This window comes from Phycodurus eques, chromosome 1 (genome assembly GCF_024500275.1).
Source record: "Phycodurus eques isolate BA_2022a chromosome 1, UOR_Pequ_1.1, whole genome shotgun sequence".
Classification (NCBI taxonomy): Eukaryota; Metazoa; Chordata; class Actinopteri; order Syngnathiformes; family Syngnathidae; genus Phycodurus; species Phycodurus eques.
In genome coordinates this window covers 2,903,918-2,926,567 of record NC_084525.1, presented here as the reverse complement: position 1 = coordinate 2,926,567, position 22,650 = coordinate 2,903,918, and the positions used below count along the sequence as shown (strand labels likewise).

The 22,650-nt window shown below is 41.0% G+C and overlaps 1 protein-coding gene across 1 annotated transcript in view; it reads right to left on the bottom strand.

Moving 5' to 3' along the window:
- Positions 1 to 192: 192 nt before the first annotated feature.
- Positions 193 to 22,650, bottom strand: part of LOC133400166 (vitamin D3 receptor A) — a 70,633-nt gene continuing 48,175 nt past the window's right edge. Inside the window, exons 5-10 of the mRNA XM_061672511.1 lie at positions 16,878 to 17,062; positions 16,039 to 16,138; positions 15,063 to 15,240; positions 12,998 to 13,149; positions 11,876 to 11,992; positions 193 to 10,902 (exon numbers count right to left, since the gene is read on the bottom strand). Of these exons, the coding sequence (XP_061528495.1) occupies positions 10,649 to 10,902; positions 11,876 to 11,992; positions 12,998 to 13,149; positions 15,063 to 15,240; positions 16,039 to 16,138; positions 16,878 to 17,062 (986 nt within the window). The 3' untranslated portion in view covers positions 193 to 10,648. The remainder of the gene's footprint in view (positions 10,903 to 11,875; positions 11,993 to 12,997; positions 13,150 to 15,062; positions 15,241 to 16,038; positions 16,139 to 16,877; positions 17,063 to 22,650) is intronic.

The window sequence follows — 22,650 nt, the reverse complement described above, 5'->3', positions numbered from 1 at the left end:
TGATTTTCCATGTATCATTTTAGAACACGGGTGGGAAAAAATCCGAGCATTTAAGTTTTGGCTTTATTATAACTAGTAGTCGTAGTTGTTTTTAAGACGGTCCATTTTCTCTCACTGCCTAATCAACATTGGAACTGAATCAAGTTTAGTTGAGCTAACTGCCAACTTAAAGAAAGCCCCAAACACAATTGGTAGTTTTGCATCATTATGTACAGCTGCTTTATTTGTGATTTGCTCCAAGCATAATCAGTTGTTGTTGTTGTTGTTTTTTTTTTTTTTAAACTAGATACAATGCATGTAATCGAAGTACAATGGATCAAATGCAGGGAGAACAGCACAAAAACAAAAAAACAAAGAAAAGGAAACACAGCGACATGGCCAGAGCAGTTGAGTTCCTGTATGTATAAAAGTACTTGCTAACACAGAGGGCTTTGTAGTCATGGAGCCATCTACAATGATGGCATGGCAACTGTGTGATGATGAAACAGGAAGAAGAAGAAAAAAAAAAAAAAAAAAAAAAAAAACCTAACCCTAACGCAATGAGGTCTGGCAGGTTTTACTGCATGGTGGTACTTCTCTTGGGAGGCGACTCCATTACAACTGTACCGCTTGTATATTAAAACGATGAAAGATCACAGTCTGCTGAGCTGATTACATAAACCTTGGACATTTCTGTTTTGGTTTTGTCATGAAGTGAAATTGAGAAAATATACAAATCGAGAGAGATGTCTCGATTTTCATAAAACTGATTTAGGCTGTATGATAAATAAGTTTCCCATGAGCAGGATACTGTTGAAAACGACAACTACGTCATTTGGTGAAACAACCCGAACAAAAGTGTAGCTACGAAGCGCTACGACAGCATCATCATCAGCACTACAAAGAAAGATCGTCGTGCGTTAAAAGCCCTGATATTGTCCCCAAATAAGGCTGTGGGTTGTAGGCACACCAAGGTACAACTGAGCTGAGCAATTATGTGCATCGGTTGAAAGATTTGGACTCGAAAAATGCACATGGCGCATTCATGTAGACATTAAAAAAAAAAAAAAAAAACACAATATACAAGTGCATCATTGGCAAGAGACTGCTGGTGAGGGAGAAGCAAGTGCACTGTGATGTGTGCAGCGTCTGTCTGGGAGTCTGCATTTGCCCCGTGGGTGTCGCTTGGACAGGTGCGTGAGCGTGCGGATGCGCAAGCTAGCGAGCGAGCGAGCAAGCGCATTACATTGGAAAGAGGTAGCGCAGAAACATAACCATACTTCACAATTCAGCCACTCTCCTCACATGAACTTTATCTGAATAAAACACAACAGTGTGGACCAGGCTGACAAAACATTTACATTTTTCAGCAGTGACTTTGCTTGAAAGGGAAGTTTACAATAATTAAAACAAAAAAGTCAATTTTGTTAAAACATTCAGTAAGACCTGACAGTAGTCGTATATGAAAGAAAAAGGAAGAAAAAAAAAAAACAATCTGTGAAAGAAAACCATCCCTCTCTAGCCCCATCTTGTACGCTAACTCGATTAAAAGAAAAAGAAAAAAACCACCGTGCCCGAGAAAAAACAACAACCAATCAAAGCTAGAAGGAGTGCATGAATCAATTATTTGCGTCGCGTTGACCTGCTACCTTGGCTTCAGGAGATTTGCTCAAACTATGGCGGAATATCCACCTCCAGAAAATGTAAAAAAAAAAAGAAATGTCCCATCGACTGAGCATAAATGATTAGCAAACAGAGGCAAAGCAAACGGATGTCAGGCAGCTGAAGATTCAGAAATGATGCAGAATTTGCAACATTCCTGCTTGACAAGTAAGTTGAAAATCTTAAACCGGTAACCTTTAGTGTTATAGTAACACGATTGCAAGTAAGTCATGCAGCGAACGTAGCGGCCGCGGCTAACGAAGGCTTGTTTACAGTGCTAATGCTAGCTTGTTACTGCTGGCCCTACTATTTTGTTGAACCTGGACACGCGTTCCTCTTGAGACTATTCATTACGACTCGACGCGCTTTCATAATTGCATGCAATAAGCAAAGGCCATATTTGAGACTCTGGCTTGTTGGCGTTAATGAAGGGGGTGTGGCTTTGCTCAGGGGCGGGGATTAGAGACGTGAGGCTCCATTCAAATCTCGCTAGCAGTTTAAACACTGCAAACTGCCCTTTAATATGCTGACGTTCAAAAAACAAAAAAAGCCAAATAATGGAACATGTACATCATGTTTTCCATGCCAACCTGTATTACATTAAACAAAACACACACGACTTTTGGGTCAACTCGATATGTTTGTGTTGACATCGAAACAATATGTTTGACTCGACATAGTGGTGAACTACAGTTTCTTCTACTGGGTGAAACATATCTAGGAGGGAGGACGAACCGCTAGAAATCCGTGAACGCTTTTGGATTATTTTGTGAAGTTCTCCACCAGGAGAGGGGATTGGCCGACGGTGGAACATAGACCGAGGAGAGCGTCCATCGCTGATAGAATGCAAGTGGTGAGGCCAGAAGGCTGTGGGCGTGTGTGTGTGTGTGTGTGTGTGTGAGTGTGAGAGTGTCATTCACAGTACATCTGTGAAGGATTTTTGCAAGCTGAGAAAAAGAGGCACCAGCAAACAAGTGAAGTGATCTTTGTTTTTGTTTTTTTGAAGAAAAGAAGGCAGTTCGCCGAGGTCAGGTCCGAGCTGCGGTGTGACGGCTTGGGAGTGGCGGGAGCTCGGTGGAAAAACAAAACAAACAACAACGCTAGTTCTATCGACGTGATCTAAAAATGGGATCCCAATGTCACAACCCGAATGAAAGGTTTGAAGGAGACGAGCGATACGGGAGCAAAGCGGACAAAGAGACGCAAGCTCAGTTTGGGTTCGATGATGAAACCTTTCGCTGAGCCAGCCTGCGGTCCTTCTTAACGAGCCTATATTAGGACCGCGCTGAAAAGACAAACAAGAAGAAGAAAAGAAAACAAACACTACAGGAAATAAGTCAGAATGAACAGAAAAAGAAAACCACAACAAAAATGAGAATGAATCATGTTCTACCTACATGTATAGAAGATGTTCCTATGCTATTTAGAACTTCACGTCGACAGCTTCCCAGCTACGACTATCCTAACAAAAATGGATCACACGACTTTCTGAATAAAAATGATAAATGTCATATAGTGGGAGGAAAAAGTATGTCAACCCTTTGCAATTTCTTAAACCTCTGCATAAATTGCTTATAAAACGTAGTCTGATCAGATAAAGCGTAAGAATAAAACGCTGTGCGGAACTTAATACCAAAATGATGTTTTCCTATATTTCTAGAGCATGCATGTAGGCATTCTCAGGACAGGGAGGGGGGAAAAGTAAGTCAACCCTTGGATTTAATAACTGGTCGACCCTCCTTTGGCAGCAAAAACCTCAACCAAAGGTTTCCTGGGGTTGCAGATCTGATGTGCACAACGGATCAGGATGAATTTTGGAGCTGTTGCAGTTCTCGGGATGGCGAGTGTGGTGAATAGCTGTCTCGAGGTCATGCCACAAGCATCTCAATGTGTGCCATTTTTGTTTTTTTTTTTAAATCCACCAATGACATGACATGTTCCTCCCAAACAATTCAAATTTGGTTTCATCTGTCCACAGACTATTTTGCCAGTAGTGCTGTGGAACAGCAATGTTTTTTTTGTTTTTGTTTTGAGACAGTAATGGCTTCTGGAACTCTCTTCTTGTATCATGTTTTACATATGGTAGATTTGTCAACAGAGATGTTGGCAAGTGCCAGAGATTTCTGTAAGTCTGCAACTGGCACGCTAAGCTTCTTTTTTTTTTTTTTTTTTAACCTCACTACGCATTATGCGCTGGTCTCTTGCAGCCATCTTTAGAGCACGGCCACTCCTGGGAAGAGAAGTAACAGTGCTTAACAGCGTGTTTTGTAGAGGCCAGAGCAGCTTTAAGCCACACCTCCAATCTTGTCTCACACCTTGGAGCATCTGTAGCCTCTTTTTTCCTCCCTCTCCTGTGAATGTTTACATATAACATATAATGTTTGTATGGTATGAATTTAAGCGGACTGTTTATTCTTGTGATTTAGATGAAGATCGGACTACATTTCATAACCAATTTATGCAGAAATTCTCAAGGGGTTCGCATACTTCTTCCTCCCATTGTGTTTTTATTCTTAAGAAATGACAACTTCTTTCACCATTCATTCATTACATTAGGACTATTTAAAAATTACTCATTTTCGGACAACATTACGAGTGAAATATTACAAGTTTGTTATTGTGAAAATACATTAAATATGAATACTTTATTAACAGTACGACTATTTTTTTGTGCGCGTGTGGCCTTCCTGCGACAGCGTCAGTATTAACTCAGTAAATTGATTTCAAACATCCTCTTTCGACAAGCTGTTCATACTCGGGGGGGCCGAAATGAGCATTTGAATTTTTAGAACTGCTGTCGGTTGCACTGAACTAGCATAATTATGAGAGATGTTAATGGTTTTATGTTCTTTGATTTAAAAAAATATATATCGTATTTTTTCCATTCCAATTTGATGCTGGTTTTACTTGATCAGGTTTCTTTTTGTTTTACTGATGATGCTCTCGATCAGGGGTGTCAAAGTCATTTTTGTCACGGGCCACATCGTAGTTATGGGCCGTTATTACTGTCAACCCGTATGGAGGAATTATCAACTCATCGAATTAGATACACACAACAAATTGATGAACAACTAGTTGTGAAATCAGAAGCCTCTAAAAACTACTACTTTTTAACTACTGCATTTCTTCCTGACAAGTTGACAATAGGAGGCTCTTCATTACCACTAGGAGTTACACACACACACACACACACACACACACACACTGGTTTGAATTCTGAGGTGACGAATGACTGACTTTACATTTGTAAGCTTATTCTGTGCCATGTTGAGGTAAAAATCATGCTGCATTTGAAGAGATCAAAACGGGACAATGATGACTGTACACGACAAACATATCCTTTCAGTTAGTGTTAAATTAAAAAGGGATCAAACACAATCCTGGTGATGCGACACAAAAACATATATAAGATACTGTAGACTGAATTTATGTGCTGAAGGGAGAGGTAGTATGTTCGGTTAATGCAGCGCTGAAGCGCAGCTGCAGACTCTGGACATAAAAAAAAAAAAAAGAAAAAGACTGCTGCTCCAGAAATGAGAACAAAGCCAGAAAATGAGAGTAAGTAAAAATGTCTAAAACATTGGGATCCACTCACACACTCTGACCTGTCGACTGGCAACGGGACTGTACTCCGCGGCCGTCTTCTACGCAACGACGCTCCGATAAGAGCGTGGACGTGCGCGCGATGAGTTCATGTTTGGTTCCCTTCAAGACTATTGACATGAAAAGTTATTCCGTAGATGATTGAGGTATCTGTTTCGATGGTGTATAGTGAGAGAGGTTTCTGGAAGTTGTGCTTTCACACCAGTAGCTTGCTTTCTCTGATCCCAATCAGTTGATCTGTTTGTAAACGTGGTGCAGTTTTGCAGACTGCAGAACACGAGAATTTGGCACAGGGCACTTTAAGGGGTGTACAAGGTCCAGTCCCGGACTAGTTGTGGCCCAAAGCCAAATAGCATTTTTTTTTAAAGTTAAATAAAACAGAACGTCATGGAGTTGAATTAGGGCCACAACAAAAGTCAAATAAAATTACAAGATAAATGCAACAATGTTATGAGAAAGTTAACATTTTCTCAAGTGGGGTAGACACAATCGAGTCAATTTTGAGCATTTTTCCTCCTTGGGTCAGCAAAGTTCCAAATTCGCGGAGGTCTCTGAAAGACTATCCTGAGCGGTTACCCTGCGGTGTGGGGTGTGTTGAGAGGGTTTTTTTTTGTTTGTTTGTTTTTTCCCCCCAAGATTTGTGTCTAGAAATTGTTAAAACACAAATTGTTTTTTTTTTTGTTTTTTTTTTTTTAAATCAACTGAAAGGGACCAAAGAAAGTTAAGTGTGAAAGCACTCCAAGTAAGGCTACTGAGGCGGAGTTGCTAACCTGATTGGAGCGGGCGGGAGGCTCGACAGTTTGAATTCAACTAGTTGGCAAACGCGGAAAAAGTTAGTTTCATTTCCCGAACATCTTAAAGTTGAGCAGTCTCCCTCCTCCGATATGCATTCCTTTTTCAAAACAGGTGATGTTAATGTTGCTAAGTCCTGTTTTTGTTTTTTTAAACACGAAAACAAACATTTGTTTCCTTTTTTTTTCCGAGAATGTAAATTCTTAGAGCTGCAAAGTGAGGCAGAGAAGTGAGCAGGGTATCGTCACACTTTGGGTTCACAAGGCGACAAGTCGTCATCAGTCACTGCATAGCCCGCCGGCCTGAGGAAATCCTCCTTCCAAATTTTCTGTACAAAGTCTCGTGGAGGTCCAAGTAAAGGTAGAGCGGGGTGGGATAAAAGGGCATGTGGACATTTTTTTGTTTTCACAGTTAAGCGACAGTCCACGGCAGATGTTCCCATCAGCCCTTGGTGCATCGAAGCAGCAGAGCCGAGACGGCTACTGGGTTAAAGCTGTGATGAGTCATCGACTGCAGTAATACTGGCTCCTGCGGAAGATGAGGCGGTATGGTGGTTGTTGGTTGATGAGGCACGCCCATGCTGGTGGCCACTGGCTAATGTTCGTGTCAGTGTGAGTTGACCATCATGCCATTGGGGCAAGAATTCACTCCTTCCCTTAAGGTGGCCGATATGGCGTTCGGTCTTGTACGTATTCCGGTAGAAAAGCGGGAGAATTGTGTTGTTTCCCTGCCCTAAAAATGAGGACTGCTGTTGCTCAGTTAAAACCAAGGGCGCATGGAAAAGGTTCCAGGAAGGAGTCCTCCTTGCTCATCACTGATCCATGAAACCAAAAGTCCTCAGGCAGCAAGACAAGCTCAAGCTACAGAATGTGGATTAGCGCAACAGAGAAAGAACTTTCACCCAAATCGTAATAGTACTTTAACACTGCCAAAAGCTTATCAATTCACTTCTGAGAGAGAATGAAAATACTTACACCCACAAGCTTGGGATGGATGGAGGGGACGCCGTGTGGCGGCCACACCGACTTGTACATTTCTTTCATGCATAGGAATGTTAAGTGACGAGAGTTTGAAACATTCCGCCAATGCTAATAGTTTGCAACGGTTTGGTTTTAGAACGGTCCAAAATGTAGAAAAACAATAACAACACATTTTAAATGTGTTTTGCTTACTCCGACAAGTCAAACGTGTTCACCGGAAGCGTCAACTCCATCCATCAAGTTGAATAATACAGCACAAGGGTCCATAACTACTCATTGCATATAGTGCCTGTAACTCCAGAGCATATTGAATTCTCTTAGTATTTTGGCTACATTACATTCTAAATATGTACAGACCAGACAGAGCAAGTGGTATTTACACAATATGTCCACAAGGGGGAGCTCTAGGCCTGCTGAGGGGCTGACAAGCGACATATGTAGTGATGGTTAAACGTTCCTTTTTAATCACTCGCCACGCTGTTGAAAGCATCATCACATTAGAACCCAACATGTCTTTATTTTCTATATCGCTACCTTCAGGTTTCATCCTGAATCAATTGATGATAACCTTAGGTGTGGGTCCAAAGTCTCCACCCTCCAATGGACAGACGGCTGGAAATGTACTTTAGCTTTGACCTCGGATTCATTGATCCAATTAATTAGGAATGGGGCAATGCGGTTATAATTATGACTTGCAGCTTACATTAACTGTTATCTGGTACGATTAGAAATCACAGTGATGCAGAGAGCTTCGAAAAGGTTATCTTCTGATTGTAAGCTTACGCCTGACACACGTTATCAACACCACGTACGCACAGAACTTTTCCCTGAGGTAACAGGTCTTAGCAGCCCAACTCAAATACGGCAGATAGCGGCTATCCACCGCAACATAACGTCATCTTTGTCAGTCTAGAAACTTCACAGGTCCAAAAAACAAACAAAGAAAAACGGGAGATTCCGAGGCCTCAGCCAGGGCCTGAACTCAAACCCCCTGTGGTCCACCAATATTTTGTTATACTGCACAAACATAGGACTCCTCTCACAGTGCATTCGTCTGGTCAACGAGGACTCATATCACACACACACACACACACACACACACACACACTGAGAGGGGGCCTTCAAATCCTATACAGCAGGCTTTCCCAAACTGAGGGTCGACGATTGTCTAAGTAGAACTGTTTGTTATTGATCGTCAACCAGGTAAACTCTCTCTTTAGCTTTGTTGTAATAAGTGTGTCTTCTGAGTTCAATATCATTAGTTTATGTACAGTTTAAGTCAATGTAAGTTTAGAAAGTTTGGGAAACCCCGCTATACATGACATATTACCAATGTGCTTCCTCTGAAGCACCCATCTGTCTTAAATATATATATTTGCGTATACTGTATCGATCTAGTTGAGCTTATACATTTTATTTATATAGCTTTATACATACATTCCTGCAAAATTTCCTTTTGACTGGACAGCAAGGAATTCCAACTGTAGTGGGTCTCTCTCGGTTGCCATTCTTTTTTTTCCCATCAATCCTGACAGGCTTTTCCTTCTTCATCCGAGCACAGATACACAGAGCTTGTTTGTAACCAGCAAGTATTCCTCCTCTAAGACTGCCGTTGTTTGGATGTCTTAGCTTGTGCCATCTGCGGAGCAAAGCTGTGTATTCCTCTCCAATTGGGCATGTGAACCTCAAGTACCATGATGAGGATGATGGAGACAAGGGTTGGTCGTCGAATCCCTCCATCCAGCACATTCAGTTGATAAATGTTATGGGGAACTGTAGCGTTTAGGGGTGTTCAGAAGATGTCAAGATGTACAACCCCAATTCCAATTAAGTTGGGACGTTGTGTTAAACAAATATAAACAGAATACAATGATTTGCAAATCATGTTCAACCTATATTTAATTGAATACACTACAAAGACAAGATATTTCATGTTCAAACTGATAAACTTGATTGTTTTTAGCAAATAATCATTAACTGAGAATTGTATGGCTGCAACACATTCCAAAAAGCTGGGACAGGTGGCAAAAAAGACTGCGAAAGTTGAGGAATGCTCATCAAACACCTGTTTGGAACATCCCACAGGTGAACAGGCTCATTGGAAACAGGTGGGTGCCATGATTGGGTAGAAAAGGTGCTTCTCTGAATTGCTCACTCATTCAAAAGCAAAGATGGGGTGAGGTTCACCTCTTTGTGAACAAGTGCGTGAGAAAATAGTCCAACAGTTTAAGGTCAATGTTCCTCAACGTACAATTGCAAGGAATTGAGGGATTTCATCATCGACGGTCCATAATATCATCAAAAAGTTCAGAGAATCTAGAGAAATCACTGCATGTAAGCGGCAAGGCCGAAAACCAACATTGAATGCCCTTGACCTTCGATCCCTCAGGCGGCACTGCATCAAAAACCGACATCAATGTGTAAAGGATATCACCACATGGGCTCAGGAACACTTCAGAAAACCAATGACAGTCAATACAGTTCGGCACCACATCCGTAAGTGCAACTTGAAACTCTACTATGGAAAGCAAAAGCCATTTATCAACAACACCCAGAAATGCCGCCGGCTTCTCTGGGCCCGAGTTCATCTAAGATGGACTGATGCAAAGTGGAAAAGAGTTCTGTGGTCTGATGAGTCCACATTTTAAATTGTTTTTGGAAATTGGGGACGTTGTGTCCTCCGGGCTAAAGAGGAAAAGAACCATCCGGACTGCTATGGACGCAAAGTTCAAAAGCCAGCATCTGTGATGGTATGGGGCTGTGTTAGTGCCAATGGCATGGGTAACTTACACATCTGTGAAGGCACCATTAATGCTGAAAGGTACATACAGGTTTTAGAGAAACATATGCTGCCATCCAAGCAACGTCTTTTTCACGGACGCCCCTGCTTATTTCAGCAAGACAATGCCAAACCACATTCTGCACGTGTTTCAACTGCGTGGCTTCGTAGTAAAAGAGTGCAGGTACTTGACTGGCCTGCCTGCAGTCCAGACCTGTCTCTCATTGAACATTTGTGGTGCATTATTATGACGCATAAAATATGACAACAGAGACCCCAGACTGTTGAACAGCTGAAGCTGTATATCAAGCAAGAATGGGAAAGAATTCCACATACAAAGCTTGAACAATTAGTGTCCTCAGTTCCCAAACGTTTATTGAACGTTGTTAAAAGAAAAGGTGACGTAACACAGTGGTAAACATGACCCTGTCCCAGCTTTTTGGAACGTGTTGCAGCCATAAAATTATAAGTTAATGATTATTTGCTAAAAACAATACATTTATCAGTTTGAACATTAAATATGTTGTCTTTGTAGCGTATTCAATTAAATATAGGTTGAACATGATTTGCACTCATTGTATTCTGTTTTTATTTATGTTTAACACAAAGTCCCAACGTCATTGGAATTGGGTTTGGAATAACCTGGTTATCCGAGTGGCGCAGGTATCCACAGAATCCTTGAATTCTGAGTTTCATGCATCCAGGAGTCTTGGCAGCTGGGTTCTAGATGAGGAGTGTGGCACATGAGGATGAATTTACTCGTGTTATTAGCCTTCAAAAGCAGCGGTTTTCCAGCGGTGGTGGTGATGGGGGTTGGTGGGATGAAGGCGATAACTGTGCGTATGTGTGTCTACTATGACACCTCACCGCCAAAAACCTCCAGCACCAGCGGGGTGAGCTGCATGCTGTGCTCGGGCTGGAAAGAGAGCGAACGGTACTGCTTGGAGTGCTCCTCGTTCAGGCTGCGAAGGTCGGCCAGCTTCTGGATCATCTTGGCGTAGAGAAGGCGTCCGCCGGGGTGGTTGACTCGGATGTAGGCCTGAAGTGTCTCCGACATGTGGTCCTGGAGCTGCTCGATGCGGCCGTGGTCCTGCACACCGGGACGATCTGCCACGAGGGTGGAGGAATGGAAAGGAGGACGAGGAGCAGATGTGAAGTAGGACACAGTATAGGAGGTGCAGAATGAATACAATACATCTGTCAGAGGAGTTATGTCTTTCAAAACCTATGAGTTGAAAAGCAGGTCACCAAACATGCACATATTGTCATGCCATCTCTTTACCATTCTCACAAACTCAAGATCCAAATGCACTTCGTCTATGACATTGAGGAACCCCTCAGAAATCAGGGGACTTGAGCTTGTATGTATGATTCGGCTCCACTTTCTATAGTTGACAGCATGTGGGTCTCTTAAGCGAACCAAACCAGTTGAGAATGTATCAACAGCGCTGTAGAAGCCCATAACGTAAGAAATTTGTCCTTTTAAAATGTAGCAGGCACATGACGTAATGACTGGCCAATAACGTAACACAAGTCCTGAATATGTTGAATAACATAATAACTAAACACAACTTTTTTCGCCAATAACGTAATAACTTAATACATAATTAGATGATTATTACATTATTGGCCTGGTATAAACATATTTGCAAAATGTAATAACTGAGCCCATAACTTAATAATGCACTACATGCACTATCAAACTGTTAAACTGCATTTGCAGTCCCGCGGCCCGTTACCAAATGGCCCGCGGCCTGGTGGTTGGGGACCACTGGATTAATACACAAAGGGTTGTATTGTGCACAAGCAAGTCTTCGATTTTGTGCATCTTAACGAATATATTTATTTTTTTATGGTCCACATAGAGAAGATTTTGGGAAAATACTTTGCAAACTGCAGCCATCATAGCAGAACCTTGTGACAAGCACACAAATCATCGTTGCAAAAGAGCCCATCTGTGGTGAAAGCAGAGTGGGAATATGTTGCCTTCAACAAGGTCATGCTTTGGGCTGTCGTGATTCACAAAGGTTTGGATAATATTAAAATGCCATGAACACAAAGGAGGCTGAGCAAAAATTACCTGGGGAGAGCAGGCAGATGGCCATGAGCAGGACGTGTTCCTCCTCATGTAGATTGAGCTTCTTCAGGCCAACCTGGAACTTGACCAACGGCTCCAACAGCTCCAGAGTGTGACCCGCTACAGAGCAGGAAATTAACATCAACGATATTGCACTAAAGCAAGACTCCCAACATTTATTTAAAAAAAAAAAAAAAAAAAACCTCAAAACACACACACACACACCAAGTTTGAGATTTGGACAATCACACCAGTTTCCACATTCAACATGAATCCTTCTTCCTACATCATCGGTAAAAAATAAAAACAACCAAATAGGAAGCACTGTCTGTCTATCTGATACACTTGACTGCCTCAAGTCACTTGCATTGTTACATACATGCACTTCATTGTGAGCACTCCAGTCAAAGCAAACCAAAAGCTAATTCAATATTTCATTGCGGCCGTCTTATTGCTTCCTGTAAATGTTTAAAGGCAAAACTTTGATGTGCTAGCAGAAGCATAAAAGCAGTATCTGGCCTATATTTATAATAACCCAGCCTTCATAGAAACGTCTATGACAAATGGGCTTCGTCTCTGCCCTGACAATTGGTGTACAGTAATTCTTTGTAGACGATGACCACTTTCATGTATTAGCTGATTTTCACCTCAGGAACTTTAAACCAGAACTAGGACCTTTTGGTGGACCCTTGCAGCACTGCACATACTTTAGTGAACCATTAGGCCGCACAGACGTCATCACGAACCTGATTATCTGAATGTGGGATGCTGTGTAGCTGTGTGAACGCACACACAGTTACGGTCTTGTATAAAAAGCAAATAATAACTGTTAAGAGATGCTTTCAAATGGACTATGTGAATGAAATGTATTCAAATACAAAGAAACAGTGTACACTAAATTATCCCTGAAGGGGACAACTAAGCATGTGTTTTCTTATTTGTGTATTCAAATGCGAAGAAGCAATGTTAGCAGAAGTTGCCCTGGGGAGGGGGGGTGACAATTCAAGGTTGTTTCCCTCCAAATTAAATAACAGAATTGGATCAGGACGGAGCCACAAAGTACAATCTCAACACTTGCACATCAGCGATGCCATTAACGGTGTAGACAAGTTACAGGAAACCAACCCTTCGTGACATCATTGATGCAGTATTTGAAGTCAGGCCCTCCACAGCTCCAGGACATGTCTTCCAGGCTGAATGACTGATTGGAGCGTAGCATGATAATCTCAATGGCGCTCGATTTCAGCAGAGCAATCTGGTCTTCCGCAGTCAGTTCTCTGAATCATATACAAAGTCACATGCTCAGTACAAGAGTATAAGAGTTCAGGACTGCACTGTACTTCTGCCATGGCTTGAATATTTGCAAAATCAATGAGTAAACGGCTGTGACTGAGATTTTGACATTTTGACCTCTTGGATCCATGAAGAAGTTTGACTTATTACGACCCTATGTAAACAAATCACAACCCGACATGATGAGATTAGCGTCTGAGCATACACACAACACAATCCATTCAAACCACGTTGGATGCATATCAAGTCTGTGATAAAGCACTCACGCAAAGTGAAGGAGGGGTTTCTTCTCAGAAATCAGAATGGACATCACATCAAACCGCTGGTGAGCTGGTCAGTCCAAAGTCAAATTACAAACTAGCCTAGCCTTTAGAAGAGGAGTTGTGGTTTTGGTGTCTTTAAATAAAGTAAATATTGTTTTCACCAATGCCAACAGAAATATGAGTCAGTCTTCCCAAGTGTTGAATGTATTACCATGACACGTTTTCCCGACAGCAGGGTTGGGCAACCATTTTCCTATAAGGAGTCATTTCAGTTTTTAAATGAATCAAAATAAAATATGACGCAATAATCCAACCAACACTTAGTATAACATTTGTGGGTTAAATGTTTTGGCTTTTGTAATACAGTACTTCCTCTGAGGTTTAATAGAATTGCATGGCAGGCCACATCAAACGCGCTCATCTACGCGCCATAGGCTTCCCAGCCGAGAGCATTTGTTAACAATACAAACCTCAGTAGAATTTTGGATTTGGCGTACATGATGAACACAGTTCAAGTGAGGCCCCAACACATTTGCTCCATAGCAACAACAGGGACAACAAAAAAATGTAGCACATTTTGTTTTTTATTGGCAACAGACTGGTAACAAGAAATCATTCTCTGATAACACATTTTGTGTTAGAAAATGAAGGAGGGATTTGGAAAAGAAAAATTTGTTTTGAAGAACACACTTTTTCCACAACATCCACTGTTTGTTATGGTTACTGGGATGGCATTTCAAATTGATTTCCTTGACCAGAGAAAAAAAATACAAGATTAACTCAATTAGTCCATTATGAGAAGGTTTGTATATTTTAGATGGACGAACATTTTACACATGATTATGTTGTGCAATTGAACAGTACGGAGAATTTTTTTTATCCTATGACACAATAGCCTGCAATAACGCAGTAACATCTGTGACACCGTTCACCAATCTAATTTTCAAATCACAACCAAACTAGTTGTCGGCCACTCATGAAAAAGAGTCTCAGACTCCTGCACATAGCGCGACAGCTGGATTACGTTCAGTCACGTTGTTCAATATGTATGTGATGAATAATGCCCCTGCTGGTTGCAGCCAAGTAGTGCACTCTACGGTCAACTAATTGATTTTAATGTCCATCCCTAGTTACTCCAGCCTAATTTACTCATTTTCAATCTTGATAGTACATGTTGCAAATGCTAATTTTCTATTTTCTTTGGTGCTAATAATTTGACAAATATATTCATGACACACTGCAATAAGGCCAGCAGCAGGAGTAAATCTAAATATGAAGTTGACTCGACATAATGAGTTCATTCTGTGCGTTCGTTTCAGTCATTTTAATGCACACTGTGGTTCATTCTGTCCATTTGCCAGACCGTGGATGCATCTCTCAAGCTCAGTGGGCGTTCCAGCATATTATGGAAGGCCTTGTTTGTTCGGCAGTGATAATAGCACCTCTCCTTACATATGCACAACAAAAATGCGCTGGCCTTTGAAACAAGCTGCTGCTTGGGAAATCTGACGTCATGACTTGAAGCTCATAGTTTATGGCCGCACAGAGGCCCCTATTTATTCATGATTGCTTTTGCTGGTGAAAAATGGTGACCATTTAGCGCAGAAAAATAATTCTGGTTGCGCAATGTGTACCTGAATCCTGGGATCATCTTGGCAAACCCTATGACCTTCTGGATGCTGTAGGAGACTAGGTCGGCCAGATGGGGCAGCATGGAGAGCTTGGTGTCCTCCTCGCTAGAGTCTGGACTGCTTGCGCCGTCCTGGTACATCATTAACAGGTTGTTCAAGTTCATCTTGGTGTCTAGCGACTCTGCTTGAGACAAGGGAGGATTAGGAGGCCACGGAGAATAAGGAAGTGATTAAAAGAAGGCATTTGAAACCAACCAAAATGGCAAAGAGCTGATCAGAGGTAAAACAAGGTAAAGCAAAAGGGAAAGTCACAGACCACAATATTGAGTGCTCTGCATAGAGAATTTAATTACCTGAAATTTGACACAATACGGAAAAATAAACTTACCAGATGAATTGGAGCATTTCCAATTTTTTTAATGATCTTTCTCGCACTTTACGTTTTTAGTAATCTTAGTGAGCTGTCTTTTCTGGTTTTTTTTTTAAACTTTGTTTTTAAATGTATTTAATCTTTGTTTTTAAATATTTGTAATCATTAAAAGCACATTGAGTTATTTTGTTTATGAAAGACGCTACGTAAATGAATTTTCCTTGCACAATTTCTAGTGATAAATTATCGATATAAAACAGCCAAATAGCAACAATGTTTGTTTAACATTCTGGTGATGAGCGTGTCATTCTTAAATTATGCAGATATTTTGTTTTTCTTCAAACGCAATATTACACCATGTATGTACAGTATCTCGTGAAACTTCAGCTCAGTAGTCAAGTAACTGTAGTTTACTTGAGTATTATTATCCATCTTCAGAATGTTAAAGTTAGTAATGGTAGTGTGTTACTTTGTTTTAAGATGGGACTGTTGAACACAGCAACAGATACTTCTCATTTATTATTTCTTGATAGTGAAATGAGGTTTGATATCATATCGAGAGCAACTCTGTGACTGCTACAATTGTGCTTCACGGAAGGAGGGACTTACCAGGCGAGTGATTGAAGGAGTCGGAGGAAGCATCAGACAGAGAGTGAAGGGAGGCGGCTCTGCTGGCACTGCGTGTTACTGGACCTTCACGCACTGGAGGCTACATGCAGACACATACACAAAAAGATTCAGGAGGAAAAACACTTTCAACAGGTGCATTTGTCCTCGGTTGAGAAAGCTGACAGAATATGTTTGCTGTGAAGCCGAGCCATAGCGCTTTGAAAACTAAGCAGTATGTATCAATCTATAGTATGGAATTTTATTCCCAATTTTTTTCCCTCTCAAAACATGGTGCAATTATGTTCATTGCAAGTGCACAGAATACAAATTAGCAGAAGACGGTGGAGTCTCGGCAAAGCGATCACCGATTGTCTTTGAGGGAAAAGGCTGAAAACTGCAAAAGGAAGTAACCTTTTCTTCTTCTCCTCTAATTCTTGTTCTTCTTCTTCTTCTTCTTCACCTTGGGCGGGAGATAGCTGAAGTATATGCAAGAATAGAGCTATATATTATTCTCGCAGTCTGATTCATGTGAGTGACTCATGCTCACTTTGAAGGCCAGATTTTCTTTTTCTGTTGGCGACAACATTCCTTAGTCTCATCATGTGCAATTTATCAAAGTGACAAGCTAACAAGGACTTCATTCGTTTGTGTGATCTTTATTTACTAGTAACCCTGTCACATTTGATTTATCCTCCAAAATTCACCCCATTCTTTAATTGGTCTTCATTCTTCTTTAAATGTAGGACTTGTAATGTAGTAATAACACACATTAGCTCATTTGGTAATGTCTGTCATCATGGTCGCTTTAGTAAAAGAATAAAAGTTTACAGTGGCCTCACCCTAAAGCGGGAGAAGTCTGAATAGGAGGCATCGTAAGTCTTGTGGTGAGCCTCCACCAACGAAGAGATGATCTGGGCCTGCTCTTCGCTGAGCCGAGGCCTCGAAGCCTCCTTGGCTGCCTCCTCCTCCTTCCTTTTCAATATCATTTCCTTCTTCCTCTGCACCTCTTCATCTGTGAGGATGACTGCAAGGCAGGACAAAATATATACACAAATGTCTTTATTTTCCATCGACGTTTTGCCTTTGCAATCAATTAATCTAATTTACGCTCTGGACAGTCACCACATGGTCGTGTCTTAACGAAAAGAAAGTGTTAATCTATTATTTACCATATTTAATAGACCCTAACCCAATTATCTGGTGTGTCATTCAATTAAAGGAGACAATATGTGTATTTTTCAAACATTCTACACACTTCCCAGGTGTCTTAACATGTCTGCAACATTGCTTTCATCACAATGTCCAAAGGATCAATAATTAGACATATTTTGACTACATATTTCTTGCCATAGTGGAATTGGCTTGTTTTAGGCAGAGATCTGTCATGTAGTGTGCCAGCCCGCATCACAGATCCACATACTCCTGTGTCAATGGAGAGTCCAGCTTTCATTAGTGTGACAACTAGGTTGATCTTGCCGGCTCGTTCCTGTCGGTTGGCTGCTTGCTTCTATTAGTGGACGGCAGCACAGCACAGAGTATGGAAAACAAGTGCGCGCCCAAGACAATGAAAGCATCTTATGGCGCATGAACACAGCAGACAACACAAACACCACTTGCCCTGCCAACAACTTATCAATGAAGTAGTATTGTTTGTGGTGTAGCGTATGACATCGCCAAACAAAAATACCCCCTACCCCAACAAAGACAACTTAGCTGAACATTATTATCAGAAGCTAATGCTCGTTACACTGTTATCATCCATCCATCCATTTTCTGAGCCGCTTATCCTCACAAGGGTTGCGGGAGTGCTGGAGCCTATCCCAGCTATCATCTGGCAGGAGGCGGGGTACACCCTGAACCGGTTGCCAGCCAATCGCAGGGCGCCCATAAACAAACAACCATTCGCACTCACATTCACACCTACGGGCAATTTAGAGTCTTCAATTAACCTACCACGCATGTTTTTGGGATGTGGGAGGAAACCGGAGTGCCCGGAGAAAAGCCACGCAGGCACGGGGAGAACATGCAAACTCCACACAGACGGGGCCGGGGATTGAACCCCAGTCCTCAGAACTGTGAGCCAGACGCTCTAACCAGTTGTACACCGTGCCGTCGTAACACTGTTAGCTAATGCTAATCTGTGCTAACATCTGTCATAATCTGTGCAGCTCTGCCTGAATGTTGGTTTTGAAATAATAGTGCTTCAGCTTCTGCATCAAAGTGGTTCTTTCGCTCTGGAACATTAGCCAGCCAAGCCGCTGAGTTAGTGGCAGGGAAACTCAGAGTGAGGGTGGTTATTATTTTAAGTAGACTTTACACCGATCTGATCGGCATCGGCCTATATTTAGCATTTTACGCTGATCGGCTTTGTCATAATTGGCCGATCCGATCAATGACTACGCAAAAGACATTTACTCTGCGTTGCCATCGTGCACATTATATTTGAATCCAAAAGCTAGTTTATTTTTAGCCTTGTCGAGTGTCTTTTGACGTAGTACTGTAAATATCTGATGGCCAATAAAGTTATTTAAAAAATGAATAAATAAATAAATGCATGTGTGGGACAGACAACACGTAATGCCCGCATCAGACGACAAGACAAATTTGCTCTTTCACGATTAGAAAACATGACTTGACTTGAGCAGTGCTTTCCAACCTTTAAGGAGCCAAGGAACATATTTTACAATTGAAAAATCTCACGGCACACCAACAAACAAAAATGTCACAAAAAGTGGATACATTAATGACCGTATGTACTCCCTGCCATCTAATCGAAGACCATTCATTTGTTCTGTCTGTCATTATGCCTCACTGGCATAAATAGATGACCAAAGATACATTATTTATTGTAAATATAATTTTTTGAGCAATTAAGTACACAAGTATATACAGTAAATGAACAGGGCCCTCATGTACAAAGACTTGTGTGGATTTCCTACTAAAACATGGCGTACGCTCAAATCCAGAAAATATCCAGATGTATGAATCTGTTCGTACGCATGAATCCAAGCACATTTCCTTCGTACATCCCAATCAACGTAGAATTCACCGCAAATGTTAGAGTAGCCGACCCCTCCCCACATTTAAATATGCATATCATACGTTGTATTTAAATGAACCCTGCACCTGAAATACAAATCTCTGCATGATCAGAAAAAAAGGATCCATCTCTCACTTGGCTGACTCATATCACCCCACAAGGTAAATACCATGTATTTTTATAACTCACAACAAAAGTGTTCATACAGTAACCTACACTCAACCCTATGAGATAAAGGTTCATGCGTAAATGTTGTACGTATGGTATTTGTAATAAATCTTTTGAATTCAAATAGAAGCATGTCAGCATATTAAAGAGGATATGAAAAACTTTGACTCATGTTTGATTACTCGATTTATGATTTGAATGCACTTCAATTTAGCATAATTTGAACATGTACATCGGTTGCACATGATTAAAATGTGTTAAAATGACATTTTTCTTTCGGAGACGAGGGGTAAATTGTGTCATTTTAACACATTTTGATCATGTGCAACCGATGTACATGTTCAAATTATGTAAATTCAAAGGACTGTTTTTTTCAGCGCATGTGCTGGAGTCACAAGAAGAGATTGTGAGGGCAATAGGCAGGATAAATGATCACCTTGATCAATTAATAGGTCTCCTCACAAATATCAATGATTCATTAAATACACTGGTGAACAAGTGAATTCCGAATCCTTGCATCTTTTACATTGTTCAAATTAAATGTTGCTGGGCATTAATTGTTCATCAGTGCTAATTGTTCATGTGTCTCTGATGTGCAGATTTATTATATACAGTTTCCCAGCATCACCTCTAAGTGTCGCCAAAGCACCAACAGCTGCAGAAACGTGCGTACGCCAGCCATGAAGTTGGAGTGAGGCACCGCACAATTCCACGGTCATTTCACTCTTGATACATCTGAACTTTGCTGTGAAAAAGAACGTACGCCACGTTTTTGTGCGTATGCACCTTTTGTACATGAGGCCCCAGGTCGTTTAAATAGACACATTGCTCCATCTTATGATCGTTTTTTTAAACTCGCTGATCGGCCCCAAAAATCCTGATCGTGTAAAGCCTAATGTTAATTAGCCCCACTGTTTAGTAACAGTGGAGCGGAAGTGCAGAACAGCTAACTGACAGACACATTTTCAAAATTAGGCAGATAATTAAGATTTCCTTGGTTTGGTTTTACACATGACTCGATGGGTTGGCAGGCATTCCAGAGACCTAACGGTTTATACAGTATACAAACAAATTACATTTTCTATAATGTCCCCTTAAAAACAAAACGCTTCCCTTTTCACATCTGGGGGAAAAAAACGTGCATTTACCACAGTTAATAAATGCTATTGTTCACACAAACAGTTAACTATTGAATGCATTTGAACTACGTTGTTAACTTCTCAATGCAGTATTAAAGATGGCATTTACATTTAGACAATAGTGATTAGTAACATTCATTTCTTCTTGATTTTTGTCGCATTTTGTTTAAACTCCAGTTCCACTTGAGATAAGTGAGCTATACCAGTATATATTGCATGTTGTCTTTTTTCTCAGAAATATGACCCACAGTTATAGGATTATTATTATTTTTTTTTTTACTTTTAGATATTTAATTCTTTTTAGAAATGTATGCCATTATTGACCCACTAACTTCCTTTATTTTCCAACAGCAGCCCCTTTGGGTAGCAGACGAATAGGTCTGAATTGGTGAATGTCAGTCTAGTCATTATCACTGTTTCCCCAGGGAATTGCATCTGCTGTGAAGATAAAGGGAAATCCGTAACGCCTCCATATTGCTTCAAGACGAAGCAAACCACGCGCAACAGAACCTTGTTACATATATAAAAAAAATAATAAATACATTTTTAAAAAAAGTCACTCAGTCAAAGGAGAATCAATAAATCATGCTCATCCCACTTCTGACAACTTGGTGACATTACATTCTTGTAAATGAATAATAATTATACATTACATTTTGTGCATTGTGCTCATTCATTCATCTTCCGTTCCGCTTCTCCTCACGCGGGTCGCGGGCGTGCTGGAGCCTATCCCAGCAATCTCCGGGCGAGAGGCGGGGTACACCCCGAACTGGTCGCCAACCAATTGCAGGGCACACAGAAACAAACAACCATTCGCACTCACATTCACACCTAAGGGCAATTTAGAGTCTTCAATGAACCTACCACGCATGTTTTTGGGATGTGGGAGGAAACCGGAGTGCCCGGAGAAAAGCCACGCAGGCACGGAGAGAACATGCAAACTCCACACAGACGGGGCCGGGGATTGAACCCCAGTCCTCAGAACTGTGAGCCAGATGTGCTAACCAGTCGTCCGGCGTGACATTTTCAGTTAGATCTAAATTATTCTGACAATGACATCTTGTGCCAATTGTTAAGCCCCTGAAAATAGAGGCCTCCTATTTTTGCTGAAAGAAATCAAATCTGAAACTCACATCTTGATTGTTTTGTTTCCATTGTGGAAAGCTCACAAAAAAGAAAACGTGTGTCACTGTCCAAACCCTTAGAATTGTAGATACCTTAAGAAAGATTGAATAATCCTACCATGTCCCCTGAATGTGTATTAATATTTTGCATTAAAAGATTTGGCTGTTCATTTTCAAAATATATAACCACACATACTGGAGAAGAGAACAGACAATAGTGACATATCCGTTTTTGTTGCTTAGGATTAGGGTTAAGGTTTGTTTCGGTTGTTTTGGCCTGTTTTAAATGTCATAAGCATATTTTTCCTGCAAGAAGGTGTGTCATGTTTGCCATCTCTTCATATGGTTCATACAGCTGGCGTTGGATGTTTAAGTGCCTTTTGCCTTATTCATGTAGCGCGAAGAGTGATTTAAACAGTGTTTATGGTTACTATTTTAGGTTGGACACGATGAAGGGCTCTCTGGGGAAGTTGTTAGCATTGCATGCCATTTCCGCATGTCGCACAGCATTGACTTTTGAATCTTATATGCATGACTCTCACCATTCATAACAGACTGCAAAATAATGAAATAAAATAAGAGTGCCTGATAGAATGGCACTGCACACAAGGAAATTAAGTTCCAATAATGTCGACGTGTCATATGTCTATTGATTGATCGTTAATGTTTGGCATTATCATGTTGACATATATCCATCCATCCATCCATTTTCTGTACAGCTTAATTATATCAACAAAATTATGTTTGTCTATTGCTTGATCGTTAATGTTTTGGGGTTATTACGGTGGCATTTATATCAACAAAATGATGAATGGTTGGATATTGCATAACACAGTTGAAGTCGCTGTGACATGCACAAAGTGAGAAATAGCATTAGGTAAAACTTTTACTTCATGAAAAGCTAACCTAACCTGAAAGGAATGTCATTAATGGCTGTAGACGAAATAGCTTCCACCGCTTTGAACACAAAACTAAAGTGCCTGTCTTTCCCAACATGTGCTCTTTCGGATTATTGGTGAGCGAGAGGTTGGCTGGGAAATGGGCTAGTGGATGCGACTGCTGCTTGTAGAGTTTAAACTGACCTAAAATAAAAGCAATTATAGTTGGAGCATTCGCATTCAATGCAACAGAAAGAGAAGGG